Source organism: Pleurodeles waltl, chromosome 8 (assembly GCF_031143425.1).
Source record: "Pleurodeles waltl isolate 20211129_DDA chromosome 8, aPleWal1.hap1.20221129, whole genome shotgun sequence".
Taxonomy (NCBI): domain Eukaryota; kingdom Metazoa; phylum Chordata; class Amphibia; order Caudata; family Salamandridae; genus Pleurodeles; species Pleurodeles waltl.
Window position 1 is genome coordinate 155082075 of NC_090447.1, and position 21350 is coordinate 155103424.

The 21350-nt window shown below is 44.7% G+C and overlaps 1 protein-coding gene across 1 annotated transcript in view; it reads right to left on the minus strand.

Moving 5' to 3' along the window:
* ME3 (malic enzyme 3) overlaps nt 1-21350 on the minus strand; it is a 384512-nt gene that overhangs the window by 106088 nt on the left and 257074 nt on the right. The window contains exon 8 of the mRNA XM_069203992.1: nt 1173-1282. Coding sequence (XP_069060093.1) covers nt 1173-1282 — 110 coding nt within the window. The remainder of the gene's footprint in view (nt 1-1172; nt 1283-21350) is intronic.

The following is a 21350-nucleotide window of genomic DNA, read 5'->3' on the forward strand; positions in this document are numbered from 1 at the left end:
GGAAAGACGTCTTTAGGAGGCACCACAAAAAGTTTGTGCACTTTCAGTGCCCCACCAAAAGGCAGCCCTCTGGATAGATGGAAGGAAGCTCTATGGACACCCCCCCCCCCAGACATCCCCTTGCAGGTGGGTGCAGTCACTTACTGCACCCACCGACAAAGGGGTCTCTAATCCCTCATAAACGTGCAGTGGGGTGCAGTAACAGAGGAGCTTTTAAACAGCTGCTCCGTATTTCTCTTGAATGCGCTGCTCTGGGGGCAGCAGGAGTTCGCGGCAGCGCATTCAACATAATTGGGTGGACATTTCCTGTTTGTACCCGGCACACCTGCTAAAGGTGCACTGTGGCGCAAACAAGAAAAGTGCGTCCTACCTGTAATAGGCTCCCCGTTGTGTGTTTCACAAAAAGTGTTACAAAGTTTACAAATATTCCCTAATTTCCCCACAATGGAGCCCATTCACAAAGGCACTTTAGAATACACAAAGTAGTATCATTTTATGTACTGTTATGTGCCTTTGTGAATTGGCACCAAAACATCTAAAATAGAAACTCACTGGGAATATTCAGGGACGACTCATGAGCAATTAGTATAAATGGAAAGAAATCTGCCCTCTTGGCACATTTACTAATAGCGAGTTAGTCCTTTTCAGTCGATTCACAACACAAAGGAGTTTAAGAGTATGTAAAAGACTACTCATGTAGTGCTACTACCAGTACTCATACATGCTCTTGAGAATTGGTCTCGAAGTGCGTAGAAAAGAAACATCCTTCCCGGAAACAATACTTTAGATTGAAGGGAAAAATGAAATCCAAAGAATAAATATATGCTTCACTAATTTTACAAACCTACACATGCAAAAACAAGGCAGTACAAAAGCTATAAACACTTTAGGGCAGGGAACGCACGTGCACATCAACAAAGTTTCGGAAAACTATTCCTTCGATTTGTGAACATTTTGAAATGGAAACATGATGAACCTGCCTCGCAGTCAGAGATTCCAGCCATGCATCTTGGAATTCAGGACTGTTTCTGTTACCCTGGCAAAGTGGTGTTTTAACCTGCACAGCCTGTCCCACTTACTTACACAAGCTAAAGAGACTTCAAGGACAGACTTCATAAACACATCCCCAAACCAGACCTTGTTTCATGAAGCTCCCATACACCGCCTTTTACCTTGTATATCATCATTGAAGGTGCAGTATTTGTTGCGATACTTGTTTAGGAGTCTGAAAGCGTTGGAATTGGCGAAGTCCTCGAATTGGATAAGGCAGTTCATCCCGTATCTGTGTATGAAAACAAAGAAAAAAAGAATAGAAACCTATCACTCAAAAAATTGAATTTTTTGTCGAAGTCGAAAAATGTTTGTAAAAAATAAATGCTAACACAAAATCAAATTTAGCTAACGATTGGTTAAAAAATTAGCTAAACAAAATTTCGTAAAAAACAAACAGCAGTGTGTGCTTAGCTGTACTGAAAAAGATTGTTTTAACTTGAAAAAAACGGGCGAATGAATGAATACAACACTGGCAATAGTTGAGTGAATAGTCCGCTTCTATTTATATGAAAATATACCCTTTTGGCTTAATCCATATGCATTAACCTTTAGAGAGAATGAGGGCATTTAGACAGTACAGATTATTTAACAAGTGAATGAAGTCCACCATTCTCTTTATGAATCATAACTTTGTTAATTCCATCCCAAACCGCAATTACTTATTTAATGAGATAGTTTTACATTTCTAAACTTTGTGGTCTTGATAAATGAACCTGAATGCTCCAAGCTCTATACACGAATCCTTCTGCAAGGGTACTCATTTCCACCGGTTACCTCTGTGGTCCAAACTGCTTCTCCATCTCTGAGGGACTCTCCTGATGTCCCCATATAACATGAATACTATATAAGCGACCGATCTTCAGAATGAAAAAAATATTCAAAACAGTCAATGTAGACGCTTAAATTAAGAGCTAGATGTATTTATTAAGTGAGCCGTCGGGCGCAGAAAAAAATAAAACTGTTCTAATTGCTCAGTCATGCGTGGGTGGAAACTACCAGCTATAGGCAGCGCTCCCATGTTTGAAGACGTCTGCCCGGGGTTTGAGACCTAGTACGACACCATGCACCAGATCACCCCTTTAAAGTGAACGGTCCATCAACTGGAAACCCCAATTGTTGACTTGTGCATTTGGTCTACAACTAGTACCGGGTTGGAGAGACCCTACTGCGCATGTATGTTTGGCTGGCCCAAGACGGCCAGCCAAACCATGCATGCGCATTGAGAGGGAGTTCTGTGCAAGACCCCTTTGTCCCAGTCACGCCCTTGGCCCCGCCCACTTTTGTAGTAAAAACGTAATTGTTTATTATGTTTTTACTATAAAAATTTTGCAGCTCCTGCTGCTGGCGGGGGGTGGGGGAGGGGAGAGGTGTTGACTCCCCTCCATCCTAGCGGAGGAGGAGCCCCTGGTGCTGTTGTCATAGTCCCCTAGCCTTTCCCCCCTCTCAGGGAGACTGATTCCACTTTGGCCCATTGAAGTACAGTATTGTGCCACTGGGACCAGGCCTGACTGGGATCCCAAAAGCAGCCCTGGAAATTTTGTTGGACCAGCCCCTAGCAGGGGATAAGTGGGGGTTTGGGTGCAAGTGAGAAGCACTTGTTCTTTTGTTACTGGAGGCGGATATTGCAGTACCATTGCAAAACCAGCCCCCAATCACAAAATTGGCCCCCACCACTGCAAAAGCAGCCCCCACCCTTCCACTTTCCCAGGAAACCACCTGATGCCCGCTGCGGCCAGTCCAGCCTTGACTGGGATGCTCCAGTCAAGAACGAGGCCTTCCATCTTATTGTAATCGAGTGTCTAGCCAGTAGAAAAGGCAGATTCAGACATCTACTTACTACTTTCCCGGACTTGTGGCGCCTACAAAGACCTAATATGTAACATTTCAGGGTATATAATTCTAGACAATCAGTATGCAGTTGTGGCTCGCGTGAAGTGGGTGGGGGGGGGGGGAATAAATTAAATTTAATAAAATAAAACACTTACCTCTGCTGCCGCACCCCTCCATCTGCTTCTCTGCTGGCTGCAGGCACAGGTTCCCAGCCTGCCCTGCGCCAATCCTGATGCTGCTTAGAGCAGCTTTAGGATTGGCTAGGAGCGCCAAGCCACGGCGCTCCCAGGCAGACCGGGAGCCTGTGCAGGCTCTCTCCAACCCGTCAACTGTGTTGCTGGGCTGAGAGAGCCTACTGCACATGTGTGTTTGGCTAGCCAAACACACATGCACTCTGAGGGAGAGTATGCACTTCCCCCTCACTGCTCGTCACCCCCTTGGCCCTGCCCCTTTTCACAAAAACGATCATAAACGCAGTTTATCATTTTTTGGGAAAAGGTTTGCAGCTGCAGCTGCTGGCAGGGAGCAATGCTCCTCCGCCCTAATGGAGGAGCTGCCCTGCCAGAAGGTATGTCAATATAGTGGTAATCTCCTTCCAGTAGGTTTGCAGTGAGCTCTAATCATAGCCACTGGAATTATGCAGCCGAGGAAGGCCAATTTATAGAGAAGGGATGAGTAAATTATCCAGCAGGAAAAGGCAAATTATGCAGTTTAACGTGGCATATTTTGTGATAGTATTTCTTCATTATTTGGTAATTTTTATACTTGTTAACACTGTCTGGGCATTGGTTACACCTCATTAGAACCAGTTTACCACTCAATTATGGCAAAAAGCAACAGAAAGGTGACAAGTCAACATTTGCAAAGGGCTTTCCACTTTGCGTTTTTATTGACTTTTTGAACCATTTGAGCTAGAACCATTTTTTTGTCAAAATCTGCAGATTAAACAGCAAATGATGGATTTTGTAGCCAATGCAGCAACTCTAATTGTGTGAATATCACCATGGTCACACAAACGCATGGTTTCACGCAGAATCTCATACTTTTAGTGGCACTGGCTATAACATTGTGCCAGGGACTCAAGGTAAGCATGGAGAAAAGTGGTCTTATACTGGTAAGTGCTCTGAAGAAAGCTGTTGCTGTTTTATATAGCATACATTTGGCCTAAGGGCATTGGCGCTCTTAGCATGAGTACCAGATTACATCAGCACCAGACAGGGCCGGGCAGGGAAGCCAGAGCTGCCCCATACAGTGCATAGCGAACTAGTGCAGCGACTGGGCAGAGGGCATTATCCGCCCAAGAAAATTTTGGGGAACAAAATGGCAAAAATAGTGCATTTTATAACACGTTTCACTATATGTTCAATTGTATTAGTGTTTAAAGCCCAGTAAATGATCACCTTAGAGTGCACAAGAATACAGCAATCTTTATTGGGGCACTTCAATGATTCATTCACTATCACCCTCCAACAGTGCCTCATCTCTCCATTGCCCCCTTGCACATGTACTTTATTTTATAGTGCTTCTCATATCAGTGTAGGGTGTCAGAGCACTTTACATCAAACAAACAGACAATGAATCATATTTGTGTAAATCAGTGTATAGAAAATGTTACATAAGACAAAGGGGACTACAATGTTTAGGATTCATGTCATCCATACTGGTAGGGTTTTTTTTGTTTTTTGTTTTTAAGAGTGCTTGGTCTGGGGAAGCACAAAATCTGGATTCAGAACATAACACAGAGGTTAGGGTTAACTTTACTAATAAGAATTTATTTCTACCTGTTAGAAATGGGGTTTTTGGTTGGCAGTCCGGTTACCCTCTGTCCAAGCAAGAACCCTCACTCTAGTCAGGGTAAGTCATACACAATCCAAATTATCCTGTGCCCACCCTCTGGTAGCTTGGCACGAGCAGTCAGGCTTAACTTAGAAGGCAATGTGTAAAGTATTTGTGCAATAAATCGTACAATAACACAATATAGCACCACAAAAATACACCACTCAGTGTTTAGAAAAATATAGAATATTTATCTGGATATTTGTAGATCAACACAATAAAGGATGCAATAAGAATTTGTAGAGATATCACTGAAGGGTGATATAAAGTGTCTTAAGTCTTTAAAAAGCAAACAAAGTCTCTTTCAAGCACAAAGTACCTTGTTTGGAGTGGAAAATCTCCGCAGAGGGCCGCAGAGGAGATGCGTGGAAAAATGGTGTGTGCGTCGGTTTCGCCCCTTCACACATGGACTTGCGTTGTTATTTTTCACTCAGGGAAGAAGTGCGTCGTTTTCCGGCATGCGGGCCGACTACTTCTGTGGGTCACGGGATTACCAGATGTCCCAAGGTCTGTGCGTGGAATCCTAGGCTTGTTAACCGGCTGCGCGTCGTTCCGGGGGGCTGTGCGTGGAATTTTCTTCCTCACGGCAGGCATCGCGTCGATTTCCTCTCTGGAAGTCGGGCAGCGTTGTGCAGGCGAGGCCGTGCGTCGAAGTCCGGTCGCACCGTAGGCATTGTGTCGAGCGGCGTCTTTCCGGATCGGCGTGCGGTGAATTTCTCACAGCGGAACAAGCTGTGCATCGAATTTTTCAGCGCACACGGCGTCCAGTTGAAAGAAAGAAGTCTTTTTGGTCCTGAGACTTCAGAAAACAGGAGGCAAGCTCTATCCAAGCCCTTGGAGAGCATTTTTACAGCCAGGCAAGAGTTCAGCAAGGAGGCCAACAGCAAGGCAGCAGTCCTTTGTAAACAGCAGACAGGGGAGTCCTTTGAGCAGCCAGGCAGTTCTTCTTGGCAGGATGTAGGTTCTGGTTCAGGTTTCTTCTCCAGCAAGTGTCTGTGGTGGTAGGGCAGAGGCCCTGTTTTATACCCAAATGTGCCTTTGAAGTGGGGGAGACTTCAAAGGCTGGCTTAGAAGTGCACCAGGCCTCCTTTCAGTTCAATCCTGCCTGCCAGGGTCCCAGTAGGGGGTGTGGCAGTCCTTTGTGTCAGAGCAGTCCCTCCACCCTCCCAGCCCAGGAAGACCCATTCAAAATGCAGATGTATGCAAGTGAGGCTGAGTACCCTGTGTTTGGGGTGTGTCTGAGTGAATGCACAAGGAGCTGTCAACTAAACCTAGCCAGATGTGGATTGTAAAGCACAGAAATATTTAAGTGCACAGAAATGCTCACTTTCCAAAATTGGCATTTCTAAAATAGTAATATTAAATCCAACTTCACCAGTCAGCAGGATTTTGTATTACCATTCTGGCCATACTAAATATAACCTTCCTATTCCCTTCAGATCAGCAGCTACCACTTCAACAATGTATGAGGGCAGCCCCAGTGTTAGCCTATGAAGGGAGCAGGCCTCACAGTAGTGTAAAACTAATTTAGGGGGTTTACACTACCAGGACATGTAAACTACACAGGTACATGTCCTGCCTTTTACCCACACAGCACCCTGCTCTAGGAGTTACCCAGGGCACACATTAGTGGTGACCTATGTGTAGAAAAAGGGGAGTATAAGGCTTGGCAAGTACTTTTAAATGCTAAGTCGAATTGGCAGTGAAACTGCACACACAGGCCTTGCAATGGCAGGCCTGGGACAAGGTAAAGGGGCTACTTGAGTGGGTGGCACAACCAGTGCTGCAGGCCCACTAGTAGCATTTAATCTACAGGCCCTAGGCTCATACAATGCACATTACTGGGGACTTATAAGTAGATTAAATAGTCCAATTGGGTATGATCCAAAGTTACCATGTTTAAAGGGAGAGAGCATATGCACTTTAGCACTGTTTAGCAGTGGTAAAGTGCACAGAGTCTAAAAGCCAGCAAAGCCAGATTCCAACAAGTGGAGGGAGGCAGACAAAAAGTTAGGGGTGACCACCCTAAGGCATGTCAGGTCTAACACTACCCAGATATAGCCTTTTTCAGCAAAATTAAGATAATGAAAAACTGAGAAAAACATAACTTTCTAACTTGTACCATGTAGTTTGCATGCAGCTCTTTGATGGCAGTTCATACCTCACTGTGCTAGATTACAACACAGTAACGAAAGGATCTCTGTGACAAAAAGCAGTAACCCACTGAGCTATGTACCTAAAATACCGCTCTGTGAGCTGCATAGTACAGGTTCTTTGCAGCAGGCATGTTAACCCTCTGCATTACCTTCGATGAGTCAAACTGCCAGGACAGAACTCAGATCTCTCTCCAGCAGGTACATTAATCACCAGAATTATCTTGGCACTTTTATTGCCTGAAAACTGTTGAATGTACAAGGAACTCTGCACTGTTTTTCAAACTGCTACACTGCCACCAAACCAGACCAGAGTAACAAAAGTGCTCCCCCACCTTCTTCCAGCCTCCCGGGGAAATGTCCGATGCCCGGTACAGACAGTCCAGCCTTGGCACCAGAACACATTACAGAGTTCTGTATTTTTTAGCGCACGGGAGATTAAAAGAGGTGTCCAAGATCACAGAATGTTGAGCCGACACCAGAATTCCAAACTGGTTTTCCAATCCCCAGCTCTCTGGTCTAGGCAGCATTTCGTCTTTTCCTCTTATCCCACCTTGTAGGTGACAAAGCGTGAGCCGTGATGTGTCAGCATCGGATTGCAAGTAACCCATGTGGTTGAAGGGAGGCGTCGCTCGCAGGTCGGCCTGCTGTTCTGTTATCTGCCCTGTGGCGACTCGGCCCCTGTAGTTAGGACTAGAGACTACGGGCCATGTAGCAAATTCTGGCATTGCAACTCGCAAATTGCGAGTCTGAGCGACTCGCAATTTGTGAGTCGCAATGCAGGATGGTGTCTCTGACACCGTCTACGAGTCGCAAGTGGGTCGCAAAGGCCCACCTCATTAATATTTATGAGGTGGGTTGCAATTTGTGACCCCCTTGTGAGTCGCAGCACTCACAGGGACGGTGGCCTGCTGGAGACAGCAGACCACCATGTCTGTGACTGCTTTTAAATAAAGCAGTTTTTTTTTTGTAATGCAGCCCGTTTTCCTTAAAGGAAAACGAGTTGCATTACACACAAAAAAATGAAATGTGTCAGTTTAATTTTTTCAGGGCCATTCACAGGTGCGAATTGCTTTGCGACCACGTTCGCGGTCACAAAGCAATTCTGCATCGTGATGCGACTCGCAAGTAGGAAGGGGAACACCCCTTCCTATTTGCGACTCTCATTCCCATTTTGCGAGTCGGTAACCAGGTTACCGACTCGCAAATTGGGAATGGGCATTGTGAAGTGGCTTTGCGCCTTGCAAACAGCGATTTTCGCTGTTTGCGAGGCGCAAAAGCCTTGCTACATCTGGCCCTATATGACCTTTTACACCCACTACTCGTTCCTAGTTATTTACTGTTTTCTTCAGAGCTCTAATGTTCACCTTTCACAATAAAAGGGTGTAAACTAAGACGAAACCTAAAGATTTCAATTCATTCTTCTATGTTCTCACTTTACAGCTGCTCGAAAACATTCAATGTATTTAATGAAACTGGTAAACTATTCCTGGTACCGAGGAAGTGGCGTCCATGGCCAGGAATATTAATGATTTTCGCCTGTCAGGCACATGGCGCACTATTAATCACGGGCCCCTGGTACAGCGCGAAGAATGCATTTTAATACAAGTAGAACTAATCGGCCATTTCCTCCGAGAACGGCCCTTGTCTTGCAGCCTGGGCCAGACAATGAGCTGCTGACCTGTGATCTACGACCACCCCAGTACCCCACCAGGCGCAGGGGGTGTTCTGAGAAGATCTTTGTATAATCCGGCACCCCAGTCACTCATAAAAAAAATGCATACAGCAACTAATGTGTGCAGCTGAATGGAGGGCAGGGTTCGTTATTTGTAATATCCGAGTTTAAAGAATTCAGTATTAATCTTTCCTTTCCAAAATCCTAAATTTAGTACGTATTTAAAAATTGTATATACCCCTAACCCTGTCAAACATATCCCCAAAGCACAGCACAAACAAGAATGGCCCAGGAGTAACACAAATTAGTAAAATACACAAGAAAGAAAAATAAACTATTTCACATGTGACCCATCTATTATTTGACTACAACGCACCCATCTATTGCATGCAGACCTGGTCACAGTGGGCAAAATTCAGTACCTTCATCTCTTAGAATATTTCTCCTCCTATGGGGTCGGTCACCAGCCGCCATTATCCTTTGCCTTATTCAGTGCATATTTACCTCTCCCATTGGGCATATTCTGTCCATTCTCCATTACGTATCAGTCTTATGTTGAAGACTCAAACCTGTATTTAAAGGGGGGAGGGGGAAAGACCCACATCAAACCTAAGCCCCGCCAACAATTCCTCAAGTAAGCTAAATCTTAGGTCAAGGCAGCCTTCAGTGCATGGCCTAATTATGCTGGCTTGATGTATGGCTGTCATCCCAGCACAATGCTATGCAGGCTGCACAGGTCACTAATTGCTGTGGGAACACATTGTATATAGATAAAAGGGAAAGCCATCGCACCTGTGGGGCCACATGATCCATATTAAGGCTGCTGCAGAAACATTGGACCACTTTCACTCTCAACTGTTTGACATCTAATGTCCCCAGGGTGTTGGATAATGCTATCTAATTTCTATAGTGGTCTGGTAAGCTCCTTCGGTGCTAATATGAAGCTCTGACAAATGCTCTTAGCCTGTTCCCTTTTATGAACTTTTTTTTTTAAGGGAAAATGTCAGAGTTGAGCTTCAAGAATCTGAAAAACTAATATTTAATGTCTGGGCTTCTCCAGAAACTACTGCCTTTAGGAGTACATCAGTTCTGATAAGCAAGTTTAATTTTGCCACACCGTGGAAGCCTTATGCTCATCAAAAACATCCAGCCAGTTAAGAAAGAACCCTAATTATCAACAATATGCCCCAGTGTTTTAGAACTAGGATCATTGATCTCTGTGCCTCCAATTATCACCCGTATCCCTTTTCTTGCAAATTCCATATCCTCTTTCCCCACCTTCCTACGTAATTGTTGCCCACAAACACCATGTTTCTTTGCCTTGGAGATATTACATTCCATGTTTGAAGTCCAACCATCCCACACTTACAGCAGATCATCCGACCTTATTTGACGTGTGCAGTTTACCTAATCTAATCTAATGTAAAAATATAGATTTTTAAAAAAACTGTGTGTCATTTTTCCCCTAAAATAACAGGCTGTAGAGTAGCCTACAGTTATGTAAAACTCTATGTACATTCCATATCGATAAGTTATTATGCATGTGACTAATGGAAATCTGGACACTGACCGTATTGGGACGGAAAAGCCCTCTGCATGGTAAAAACATGTACCACTGCCCTGAGTGCCCAACTGTACTGCTGTACGGATCCCTAATGCTGATTTTTTGTCATTGGTGAACATGGATCATGTGTGTGAGCCATGACTTAGGCCTGTCTCATGGATTGCAGTCTTGTTGGTCTGGGAGGGCAGTGCTTAATTTGAGCGGTTGGTTGCCGGTGGGGAGCACCAGAACTTACTTTTGGGGACCGGCGCTAATTTCTCCACATCAGACATCAAACAAAAATGAAAAGGTGGAGGAAAAAGAAATTTAAAAAAAATCTGTCACCAAGGGAGAAAACAGACACCCGTAAGAGTGTGATAACAGGGCAGGGAGTGCCTGGCAGTGAATTAGAGGCCTGGGGTGGATTCGGGACTGCGCACCCTTGCTATTCTCGCTCTGATATTTTATAGCACCTGTCACAAGTGTCAGAGCAGCACGTTTGGCACCAGCACTTATTTTACAAATATAGCACTGCGGGAGGCACACCCAAAGCTACCCTCATAGTGGAGGAAGGCTACTGTCGTCACCAGGAGTTAAGCAGCAAAAGTGCGGTGGTGACAGCATACTGTGTAATTACGGGACCATTTTACCCTGTGTCACTGGAGTGAGGCCTTTAGGCTCACTCACCTTTTTAAAAGTTCTGCTGCTGTGTGCATAACTTACCCTTGGCCTACATCAGGTAGCTGTGGTGTGCTGTGCAGCACAGGAGTAGTGACTCAGCATCGGTTGCATGTGTGCCTGGGAGAGGTACAGTACAGAGTTAGAACAGTACCGTGTAGTACATGTGAGATTAGTGCTGTGCTTAGTATATGTATGCCTGGAATGAATGCTTGACATGAGAGTTGTAGTGCTGTGCTGTGCAGTGAGTGTGCAATGACAGCATGTGCTGGGTGTATGTGTACTTTGGTGAAGTACAATAAATGAAGAGCAAAGAGTTGTGCAGCGTGCACCTGATGAGCGTGTGTGCTGGCAGAGTGTATATTTGTAAGGAGCACCCACTGGTTAAAGATAGAAAAGCTTCAGTGCTGAACAGTGCAGGCAGACAGTATGTGTGCTGAATGCTTGTAAGGATACAATTTATGAAGGAATCGTGCTGGACAGTAAGTGTGAATTTACATTGGGTAAGTGAGCCCTACTATGGTTTATTACATGGACAACCCGGTGTTCCATTTTGGGAAGCCCAGACCTGCCTGGTGGAGGCATGAGGAGGATAGGAATCCACCCAGACAGTTTTGTGCATTGCTGCATTCCTGTGAGCTGGGTAGGACAAACGCTAAAAGAAAGACTTCCTTTACACTTCAAAAGACTGATGTTTTATTCAGTGATACATCACGAGGAAGGGGCCTGGGCACATTTCAGGAAGAGAGCGGGGGCTGGTAAGGGAATCATAAGGAGTAGGGCTGGGGGGTAGAGGGGGGAGGGACTAACCTCTTGATGATGCACATATCATTCTGGCTGATATCCAGGTGTGAACTCTGGTCACTGCCATGAATTGTGTTGTGGGACAAACCGCTGCGGAGTCTTGCCTGGTGTGACAGACCTCGTTCATGAGGAAAGAAGAAAAGAGAAGTATCCACTTCAAAAGTAGGAGCGCCCCAACATAAAACGTCAAAAACAGACCATAAATCAGATTTAGTGCTTGGAAAAGGACTATAAGAAGAGGAGGTTGAGTCCTCAGAAATGTGTCATCAGCTAAGCAGCCAGCTGGGATGTGAGGGATGGGGAAGATCTGCAAGGCTTCTGCCTGTGGCCAGGACAGGGAGCCACGGCCTGCTAGCTTCCCTGCTGGGTGAGGGCACATCACCAAGGAAACCAAGATCATATGCCCTGGAGATTGCTAACTATTAGACACATAACCTCAAGGGTGATTGTTTTGTTGCTTCTGAATGCTGTATTGCTTTGCATGTATACACTTTGAAATAAAATACTAGTTTTTCATATAAAACGAAGTATTTTGGTAGGACATTGATTTATTGTTCGTACTGTTCGCACTCTCAGTCATGAACACTGACCTGTGTCTACATCCCCCTGAGGGAACCTTTACTGCTGGACCATAGCTATCACTGAGACTCAAGTGCAGAAGGGGTACTTGGCCCAGTTGAGCATGATCTATAGTAGGTCAGGCCCTGGGACATCAGGAGTAAAAGGCCTCAACCACTGTGCTTCATGGCCGTCTGAAAGAGATTGACACACTGGTTTACAGGAGTTCCCCCCTGGAAATTTTGCAGAATTCCACAAAGGTTGAACATGTACTCAAAGCACAGGCGTATGCCTTAGTAACTACATTTACCTCTTTCTGTTTTTAAAGAATTATGTGCAAATATAATTCAACATTTATGGTTAGCACTGAGAGTTATGATAAAATATGTGGTTTCTAGGAGGGGGGGGGACAAGAAAATAAATGCCTTTCTAATAATTAGAAAGGCTCCCCTCAAATCATTTTATGTAAAATGAACTGTTGTCTATATTCCAAATTGATTTCACGGTTGTTTTTTCTGCTGTTTTTAGTTTTGCTTTGTCTAAACTGATAGTATCTGGTCACCATCTGTCAGTCCTTCCTGATGGAATAAATGTGGTCGGAAAAATTATATGATAAGGCAACAGGTAGGACATGGGTAGGACATGCTCTGGTCCTCTTCCAATCAGAGCAGGCCAATGATTCCTGGTAACATTTTCCTTAAACACTTTTGTAATTATTGTGTTAGTATTGTTAAACGGCGCTGTTTGCAGCCTTGCGCTCAAACCCTCTTGTCATATTTTGTAGTGCTAAAAGCGACGATTTGCTTGAATTAATTTGTTATTAATTCCCCACTCCACACCATGCCTGGCAGCTCCAGACTCATTGCAGTAATCTTTGGGGGGTGTTTGAGCAGCATTAAAAAACAAAGTGTGCAGAGGCAAGAGCAAAGTGGAGGCTGAGATGACCATGTCAAGATGGGGAAGCCAGGAGACTGTGGTATCCAACGTCGATTAGAAGAGGTTCATCATGAGGAGTGTATGGATGTTGTTGAAGAAGTAATTCTTTTTTTCCACATGACGCGGAGGATTAGTATGATTAGTATGTGTAAATGTATGTGGTTTAAACCACAGGTCCAAGAGGCAAACGGTGGAGGAGATACTTGGATCTCTGGGACCCGATACCATCTGTGAGTAGGAGTCCCATGCACCATGGGAAAAAAGGAATTTGCTGAAGGTATGGGGGTATTTCCTTCTTGCACGCACTGCTCAATGCACTTCCACTAGGGGAGTGGCAATTTTGGCAAAAAGGAGTAGCAGGTTCGGGGAGCACAAGTTGGTGGATAAGTAAGGTAAGTGGGCAATTGTTGAATGTTAGATTGCTGGGCCCAGGCTCACCATTTGTTCCATTTATGGACCTAATTTGGATGAAGTTGCCATCTTAGAGGAGCTGGTGGTGGAGTTGCCACTTGGCCTACTCCACTGAATGTGTGGCGATTTTAATCTGCATTTGGATGTCTGTGGGAACACAGGGATGAGGCATCGGGAGGAAACCGCAGGTGTACAGAGCAGTGAGACATCTTATGGGTAGCCGTGGGCTGGTGCATGTACAGGCCAGAATTAAAGTCCCATATTCTGGGTATTCTTTTTTTTCATGCCCGCACAGAAAATATGTCTGGCAGGACTATATTTTTTTGTTTTTGCGGTTAGTGGGAAAGGCTTCCATTAGGAGACTCTCTGAAGTTGTTTCCGACCATAATTCTCTAATCTTAGACCTATCTAATAGAGGGGTAACCAGGAGGGAGGCTAAGTGGACTTTCAATAGGAAATTATTCCTTAATACTCAGTATGTCAACCACAGGAGAAAGTGATAACTGACTTCGTGGAGGTTAATAGGCACAGTGCAACAAGAAGGATGGTGTGGGAAGCACTAAAAGCTGGAGTCACAGGTGAGACCACTAGCTTTGTTTCATGTATTTGGAGGTTGCAGACTAAGGAGATTAGTGGGTTGTATTAGCAGCTAGCTGATCTGGAAGCTCAACACACTGAAAGGGTCACAGCAGGTCAGGAGGCTGTAGAGATTCAACAGAAAATAGGTATGGTGAAAGCTATGTTCAATAGTTATCATGCCACAAAGCTGGCAGAAAAATTGAAACAAATAAAGTGGAAATTTATGATTATGGCGAGACAAGTAGGACGGCTACTGGCCATCCACCCTCGACAATGGGATGTGGATAGGAGTATTGAAAGCAATGAAAGGCGTGATGGTAACATAGACACAGAACCAGTCACTATTGTTGAAGTGTTTGAGGATTATTATGAGTTTTATGGAGAGGGTAGCACAACTTCAATGACTCAGGAGGCTTTTTTGATGAACTAAGGAACGATTTTCTGGAAACTGAGGATGGTGAGGCGTTAGAATCTGATATTATCCTGGAGGAGGTCATTAATGCTTTAACCCCTTTGCTGCCAGGCCTTTTCCCCCTCAGGTGCCAGGCCTTTTTTTGGCTATTTGGGGCAGTTCGCGCTTAGGCCCTCATAAATGTTTATCCACATAAGCTACCCATGCAAAAATTGCATCCTTTTTTTTCCCCAACATCCTAGGGATTCTAGAGGTACCCAGAGTTTGTGGGTTCCCCTGAAGGAGACCACGAAATTAGCCAAAATACAGCAAAAATGTTGTTTTAAAAAAAAAAAATTGGGAACAAAGTGCTGCAGAAGAAAGCATGTGTTTTTTCCCTGAAAATGGCATCAACAAAGGGTTTGTGGTGCTAAAATCACCGTCTTCCCAGCTTTCAGGAACAGGTTGACTTGAATCAGAAAACCACATTTTTTTAACACAATTTTGGCATTTTACTGGGACATACCCCATTTTTACTATTTTTTGTGTTTATAGCCTCCTTCCAGTTAGTGACAGAAATGGGTGTGAAACCAATGCTGGATCCTGGACAGCTAAACATTCCTGAAAAGTAGACAAAATTCTGAATTCAGCAAGGGGTCATTTGTGTGGATCCTATAAGGTTTTCCTACAGAAAATAACAGATTTTTGAAATCAATACACCATTACGTCTGCTGGACTCTTCTGGTTGCGGGGATATATAGGGCTTGGAAGTTCATCGAGAACCCTAGGCATCCAGAGCCAATAAATGAGGTGCACCTTGCGAAGGGTTTTCATTGTATACCGGGTATACACCAATTCATTTGGTGAAATATAAAGAATAAAGAAAAGGAATCAATCAAGGAAACCTTTGTATTTCCAAAATGGGCACAATATAAGGTGTTGAGAAGCAGTGGTTATTTGCACATATCCTAATTCTGGGGTCCCCATACTATCATGTTAATTACAGGGCATTTCTCGAACGTCTTTTTTACACACTGTCTTACATCTGGAAGAGCAAAAATGTAGAGAAAGACAAGGGGCAACAACACTTGTTCTGCTATTCTGTGTTCCCCTAAGACTCCCGATAAAAATGGTACCTCACTTGTGTGGGTAGGCTTAGTGCCGGCAACAGGAAAAGCAACATGGACACATCACATTTCTATATTGAAATCTGACGTGTTTTTTGCAAAGTGCCTAGTTGTGGATTTTGACCTCTAGCTCAGCCGGCACCTAGGGAAACCTACCAAACCTATGCATTTTTTAAAACTAGACACCTGGGGGAATCCAGGACGGGATGACTTGTGGGGCTCTCATGAGGTTCTGTTACCCAGAATCCTTTGCAAACCTCAAAATGTGGCAAAAAAACAATTTTCCTCACATTTCGGCAATAGAAAGTTCTGGAATCTGAGAGGAGCCACAAATTTCCTTCCACCCAGCATTCCCCCAAGTCTCCCGATAAAAACGGTACCTCACTTGTGTGGGTAGGCCTAGTGTCCGTGACAGGAAATGCCCCAAAACACTATGTGGACACATCAAAATTATCAAATACAAAACTACCTGTTTTTGTAGGGGGCACCTGCGTTTTGGTCCTGGGCTCAGCAATCATCTAGGGAAACCTACCAAACCCAAACATTTCTGAAAATAAGACACCCGAGGGAGTCCAGGGAGGTGTGACTTGCGTGGATCTCCCAGTGTTTTCTCACCCAGAATCCTCAGCAAACCTCAAAATTAACTTTAAAAAAAATAAATCCAATTTTTCACACATTTCTGTGTGGGATCACCACACCGGGACAAATTTCCTACCCCCAAATGTTCCCCTCAGTCTCTTGGTAAAAAAGATACCTCAATTGTGTAGGTGGGCCAAGTGCCTGTGACAGGGAAGATCCAAAAACATATAAAAAATGAAGGGAAACCAAAACGGGTCCAAAAGGGCAGTTTAAAAAAAATATATATATCATTTTTAGGCTGACATGTGAGGTAGAATTTTTATCGGTATAGATGCAACAATGCTGGGTGGTAGGAATTTTGTGGATTCCTGCAGATTCGGGAAGGTTCCATCACAAAAATGTGGAAACAATGTGTGATTTCAAGCAAAGTTGTAGGTTTGCAGGTCACTGTAGTTAAGAAAATGGTGCGGGGTGCATGTGAAGCACATCACCATGGACTCACCCAGATGTTTAGTTTTCAGATGTGTCTAGGTCTTGTAGATTTTTCAACATGGCAGCGTCCCAAAGTCCAAAAAGTGCAGCCCTCACCATTCCAAGTGGGACGATTTTGAGAGTTAGGCAAGCTCTCACGGCCCAAATGTAAAACCAAAACCCAAATTAATCAAATGTCCTCTTGCTTGCCGTGGGTAAGATGTTTTAGTGTGCTGGGGGAGAGCTGAAAGACTGTTACCCTCTTCAGTTGGGGTTGGGGCATAACTGGTTGGTAGCCTGCACCACACTTTTTTTTATTTTTATTAATTCCCTGGCATCTAGTAGGCTTTCACCCTCCCCCCCCCCCGGGGAGTGGATCGGGGGTAACTGCCCCATCTGCCCACCGATGGGCAGAACAACTTCGTCCCCATTTATTTTGGGTGGGGGTATGGCCATATCTCACCCTCTTTTAAAAAAAGAAAAAATCCTGGTGGGCTTTCTGCCCCCCCCTTGGGGACAGATGGGCCTTACAGAAATAGGCCCATCTGATCCAAAGGGGGGGAGGGGAGAAATGGGCAACAGTAATGCGCCCCCACGGGGAGTGACCCTTGCCCAAGGGGCTGCCCCCCCAAACAAAACACACGTACACACACACAACAATCCCTGGTGTCTAAGTGGTTTTTGCCCCCCCACCCACTTGGGGGCAGAAATGGCCTAAAAAAAAAATGCCCCCCCAGGGGAGCGAACCTTTGCTAAGGGGTCGCTCCCAGTCTGTAAAAAAAAAAAAACAAGAAAAAAAAATGAAAAAAACCCAACCCTAGTACCTAGTGACTTCTGATATCCAATCAAAATAGGCCGATCTTCCCCCAAAGGGGAAGAAATGGCCTAAAATAAATGTTCCCCCCCAGGGGAGCGACCCTTGCCTAAGGGGTCGCCCACTGTCTGTAAAACCATTAAAAAAAAAAAAAATCCCTGGTGCCTAGTGGTTTCTGCCACTCTTGGGGGCAGATCGGCCTAATAAAAATAGGCTGATCTGCCCCTAAAGGGGCAGAAATGGCCTAAAATAAATCTGCCCCCCCAGGCGAGAGACTCTTGCCTATGGGGTTGTTCCTCTTGCGTGAAACTGACCAAAAAAAAAAAAAAAAAAAAAAAAAAAAATTGGTTTCTAGTCGTTTCTGCCCCCCCCCCCCCCCCCCCCACCCCCCAGGGGCAGATTCGACAAAAAAAAAAAAAAAAATATGCCGATTTGCCCCTAAGGGAGGCAGTATTGGGCAAAAAATAATTTGCCTAAGTGGTCGCTCCCCACATGTTTAAAAGAAAAAAAAAAAGTCCCTGGTGTCTAGTGGGGGCAGAAAAGGCCTAATAATTAATTGTCCCCTTATACATAAAAAACAAAAAACAAACATCCCTGGTGTCTAGTAGGCATTTCTGCAGCCCGATCGCTTTATGATCGGGCTGCAGAAATGCTCCCAGAGGCATTAAAGGAAAGGAAAGGCCATTTCCTTTCCTTTCATGCCTCTGCCTGCCCCCACCTCCCGAATCGCGCTGCAACGGAAGGTGACCTCTGATGAGGTCAGCACGTGATTGTGCACCAATGTTCTTCAGACGCCCCGGGGTGGGGGGAGAGGGAAGTTTGGGGTGGTCGAGGGTGGAAGGGGAAGTGATTCCCCTTCCATCCCTGACAGGTGGGTGTGGGTGGGAGGCCCACAGAGGGAGCGCTAGCGCTCCCCGTGGGCCAGGTGCAGGACGACCAGCTCACCCGAGGCACCCTGGGGGTTAAAAACATTGGCATCTGGCAAAACTGCACACCCCAACAAAATACCTCTAGAGTTTTATAAGGTATTTTTTCCTGAACTGGCTCAGGATCTGCTAGAAATGCTCCTAGGTGTGTAGTAGGAGGGGATTTCACCTACCCCTGGTGGGGGTGTAGAGGGTGGTGGTGGTGGGGTTGGGGAGGGCACCAATATAATGATCTTTAGGAAAAAGTGCAAGCTACCAGACAAGCCGGTCTCTTACAGGCCTATTTCTTCAATCAACGCTGATCGCAAATTGTATTCTAAGATATTTGTGATGAGTGTGGGGTGGGTCATAGCCAAAATGGTTTCACCCTGGCAGAATGGGTTTATACAGGGCAGAGGGACAACAGATCATGTCAGGTGTGTTATCACATTGTTTGATATCGCTGAGGTGATAGGAAACTCAGCGACTATGATCCTCCTCCATGCAGAAAATCCATTTGAAAGTGTGTCCTGGGGCTAGCCCCGAGAGGTGCTCAGGTGTCCAAGATTCAGTCCAGGACTTATTAGGGCTATAAGGGCATTGTACCACTCTTTGCTAGCACATCTTCAAATTATGGGTTTAGAGTCAGGTAGGATTATGATAACTAGGGGGACAAGGCAGGGTTGTCCCTGCTTCCCCATTTTGTTTCCTCTCTACATTTACCGTTTGGTAAATGAATTATTAAGGAGTCAGATTATTACACCAGTAAGGGTCAAGAGTTACGAAACTAAAATCCTAGCATATGCTGATGATATTGCTGTGAGAACCCCTGACCCCCAAACTGCGTTGACTGAAGTGGAAAAACTGTGGGGAAAATTCTGCTCAATTTCATGATACTCCCTGAACAGAGAAAAAAACTCAGTTTGTATGTAATGCAACTTTGACTTGCTAGATAACCGTAGGGTAGAGAGGGCTGTCTATCTGGGAATCAACATATCACCTAAGAAGGGCTCTAAATACGAGTCAAAACTTGAACCGTAATTTGGAAAAATTAGTAGAGATCGTAGGCGAGTCCTTGGGTTACATCTTACTCTAGCGGAAAGATGCAGTGTGTTAAATATGATGGTGCTCTTCAAAGTACTATACTTGTTCAGAAACTTACCATGAGTGGTAGATGGGCCACGACTTTAGAAATTAAACGTCATGTGCACTAATTTTGTCTGGGGGTATAAAAGGACACGACAGGGGTTTAAATTTCAAACCCTCCACCGTGAGCTGGGTAGTCCTTAATTTTATGTTCTATTATTGGGCTGAGCTCCTGCATCACATGGGGGGTCTTTTTACGACCAGGACAGATATCTACGGTACATGTTTCGAAATCCCAACCATTTATGAGTTATCCCTAGGGGAAGAGGTAAGGGTATGTTTGCTAGGATGGGTTGAGCAGAGTTATTATAAAAAAGTGAGGTTTAAAACAGTGGCCGCAGTCTGGAAAATCTGGAGGTTGGTCAGGAGGAAGGTAGGAATCAGAAGGTATAACTGATACACTCCAGTGTGGCGGCTCCCCCACCTTCTCTGCAACATTTCACGATGGGGCTTGTAAGCAATGGGAGCAGTCAGGGGTGAGTAGGCTGGGCGACCTTCTCCCAAGGGCAGCTGTGCTGGTTTAGTGATCTACAGCATGATTTTGAGTTGGAGGTACAGACTTTTTTTTACGTTATCTACAGATTAGGGAACTCTTGGATAAGTGAAGGGAAGAATCTATATTGACTGAAAGAATTCCCTTACTAGACATAATTCAGCAGCCGGGTAACAAGATTGGTTATATCTATCAATCCCTGAATGATATGGTCCTGGATGATTTAGAGTCTCAAGAGACAAAATGGCAAGTAAAGCTGGGGATACGGGGTACAGACCTGCAGGCCTCAATCGAGGTCGGAATCAAAGTGCTTCTCTCATCACGTCTGAGATCCCAGCATTATAAAAAACGTTATTTAACTTATATTATACATCTGCCAAACTGTTTAGCTGGGGCAAGAGAGTTGATGATAACTGTTCCCACTGTGGGACGGGGCCTGCGAGCATGGCATATGTTTTTTAATGTGTGAGATCACAAGAGTTTAAAGAAGGGATTGAGGACTTTTGTAGGAAGTTGTTTATAGTAGCTCAAGCAATGATATTATTTGGCATCTGTCAGGGTTCCTCGGGGACTTGGGGCAGCTGGATTTTATATTTATTTCCATGGCTGCAGCACGACTCCTCAGCAACAGCATGGAAAAGTGCTGAACCTCCAACTTTGCAACAATGGTTTGCATCCTTATTAAGCATGTACAACCTAGAGAAGATCCTCTACAGCTGTAAGAGGTAGAGTTCTAAGAGTCGTGGGAGGAGGATATCTAGTCTTCAATGACTGATTGGATAGCGGATAACCTGGGGTTTAATGACTGGTTGGCTCCTGGGTCTGGTGATATCGATGACTAAAATGAGAGCTGCAGGTGGGTCAGGTATGTGGGGGTGGATTAACTACTGCCCTAATGGGGTTTACGCACACTCTGGGGGTATAAAATCTCTAGTCTCAGGGACTGCAGACTGCCCTGTCGGGGTGGACTCCCACAGCTCAGCCCCGTAATTGACTGTTATAGGAAGGAGTATACAGCATTGAGACTTTAAGCTTGTGTCATGGGTTGTTAAATCAGGGGGAAGCCGGCCTTTCTGCTTTTACTGTAACTACGCTTTTTTTGGTACAATGTATCAATGTATGGATTGACCTGAATGAAGCATTAAAATGACTGAGTTATTCTCTATGTGTATTATGTAACTGCCACCTTTTGGATTTTTTTTTTTTTTTTTTTTTTAAATAAACAGGAGTCTAATATATTTGGTCAAAAAGTTGATCCACAAGTCGGTGTGTGAAATGGTTGATACTGTGTTGAATGAGAAAAGTATCCTATTGCAACCTTATTCAGAATACAAAATAGTGCACAAGGTAGGGCTTCTCATTCCAGAG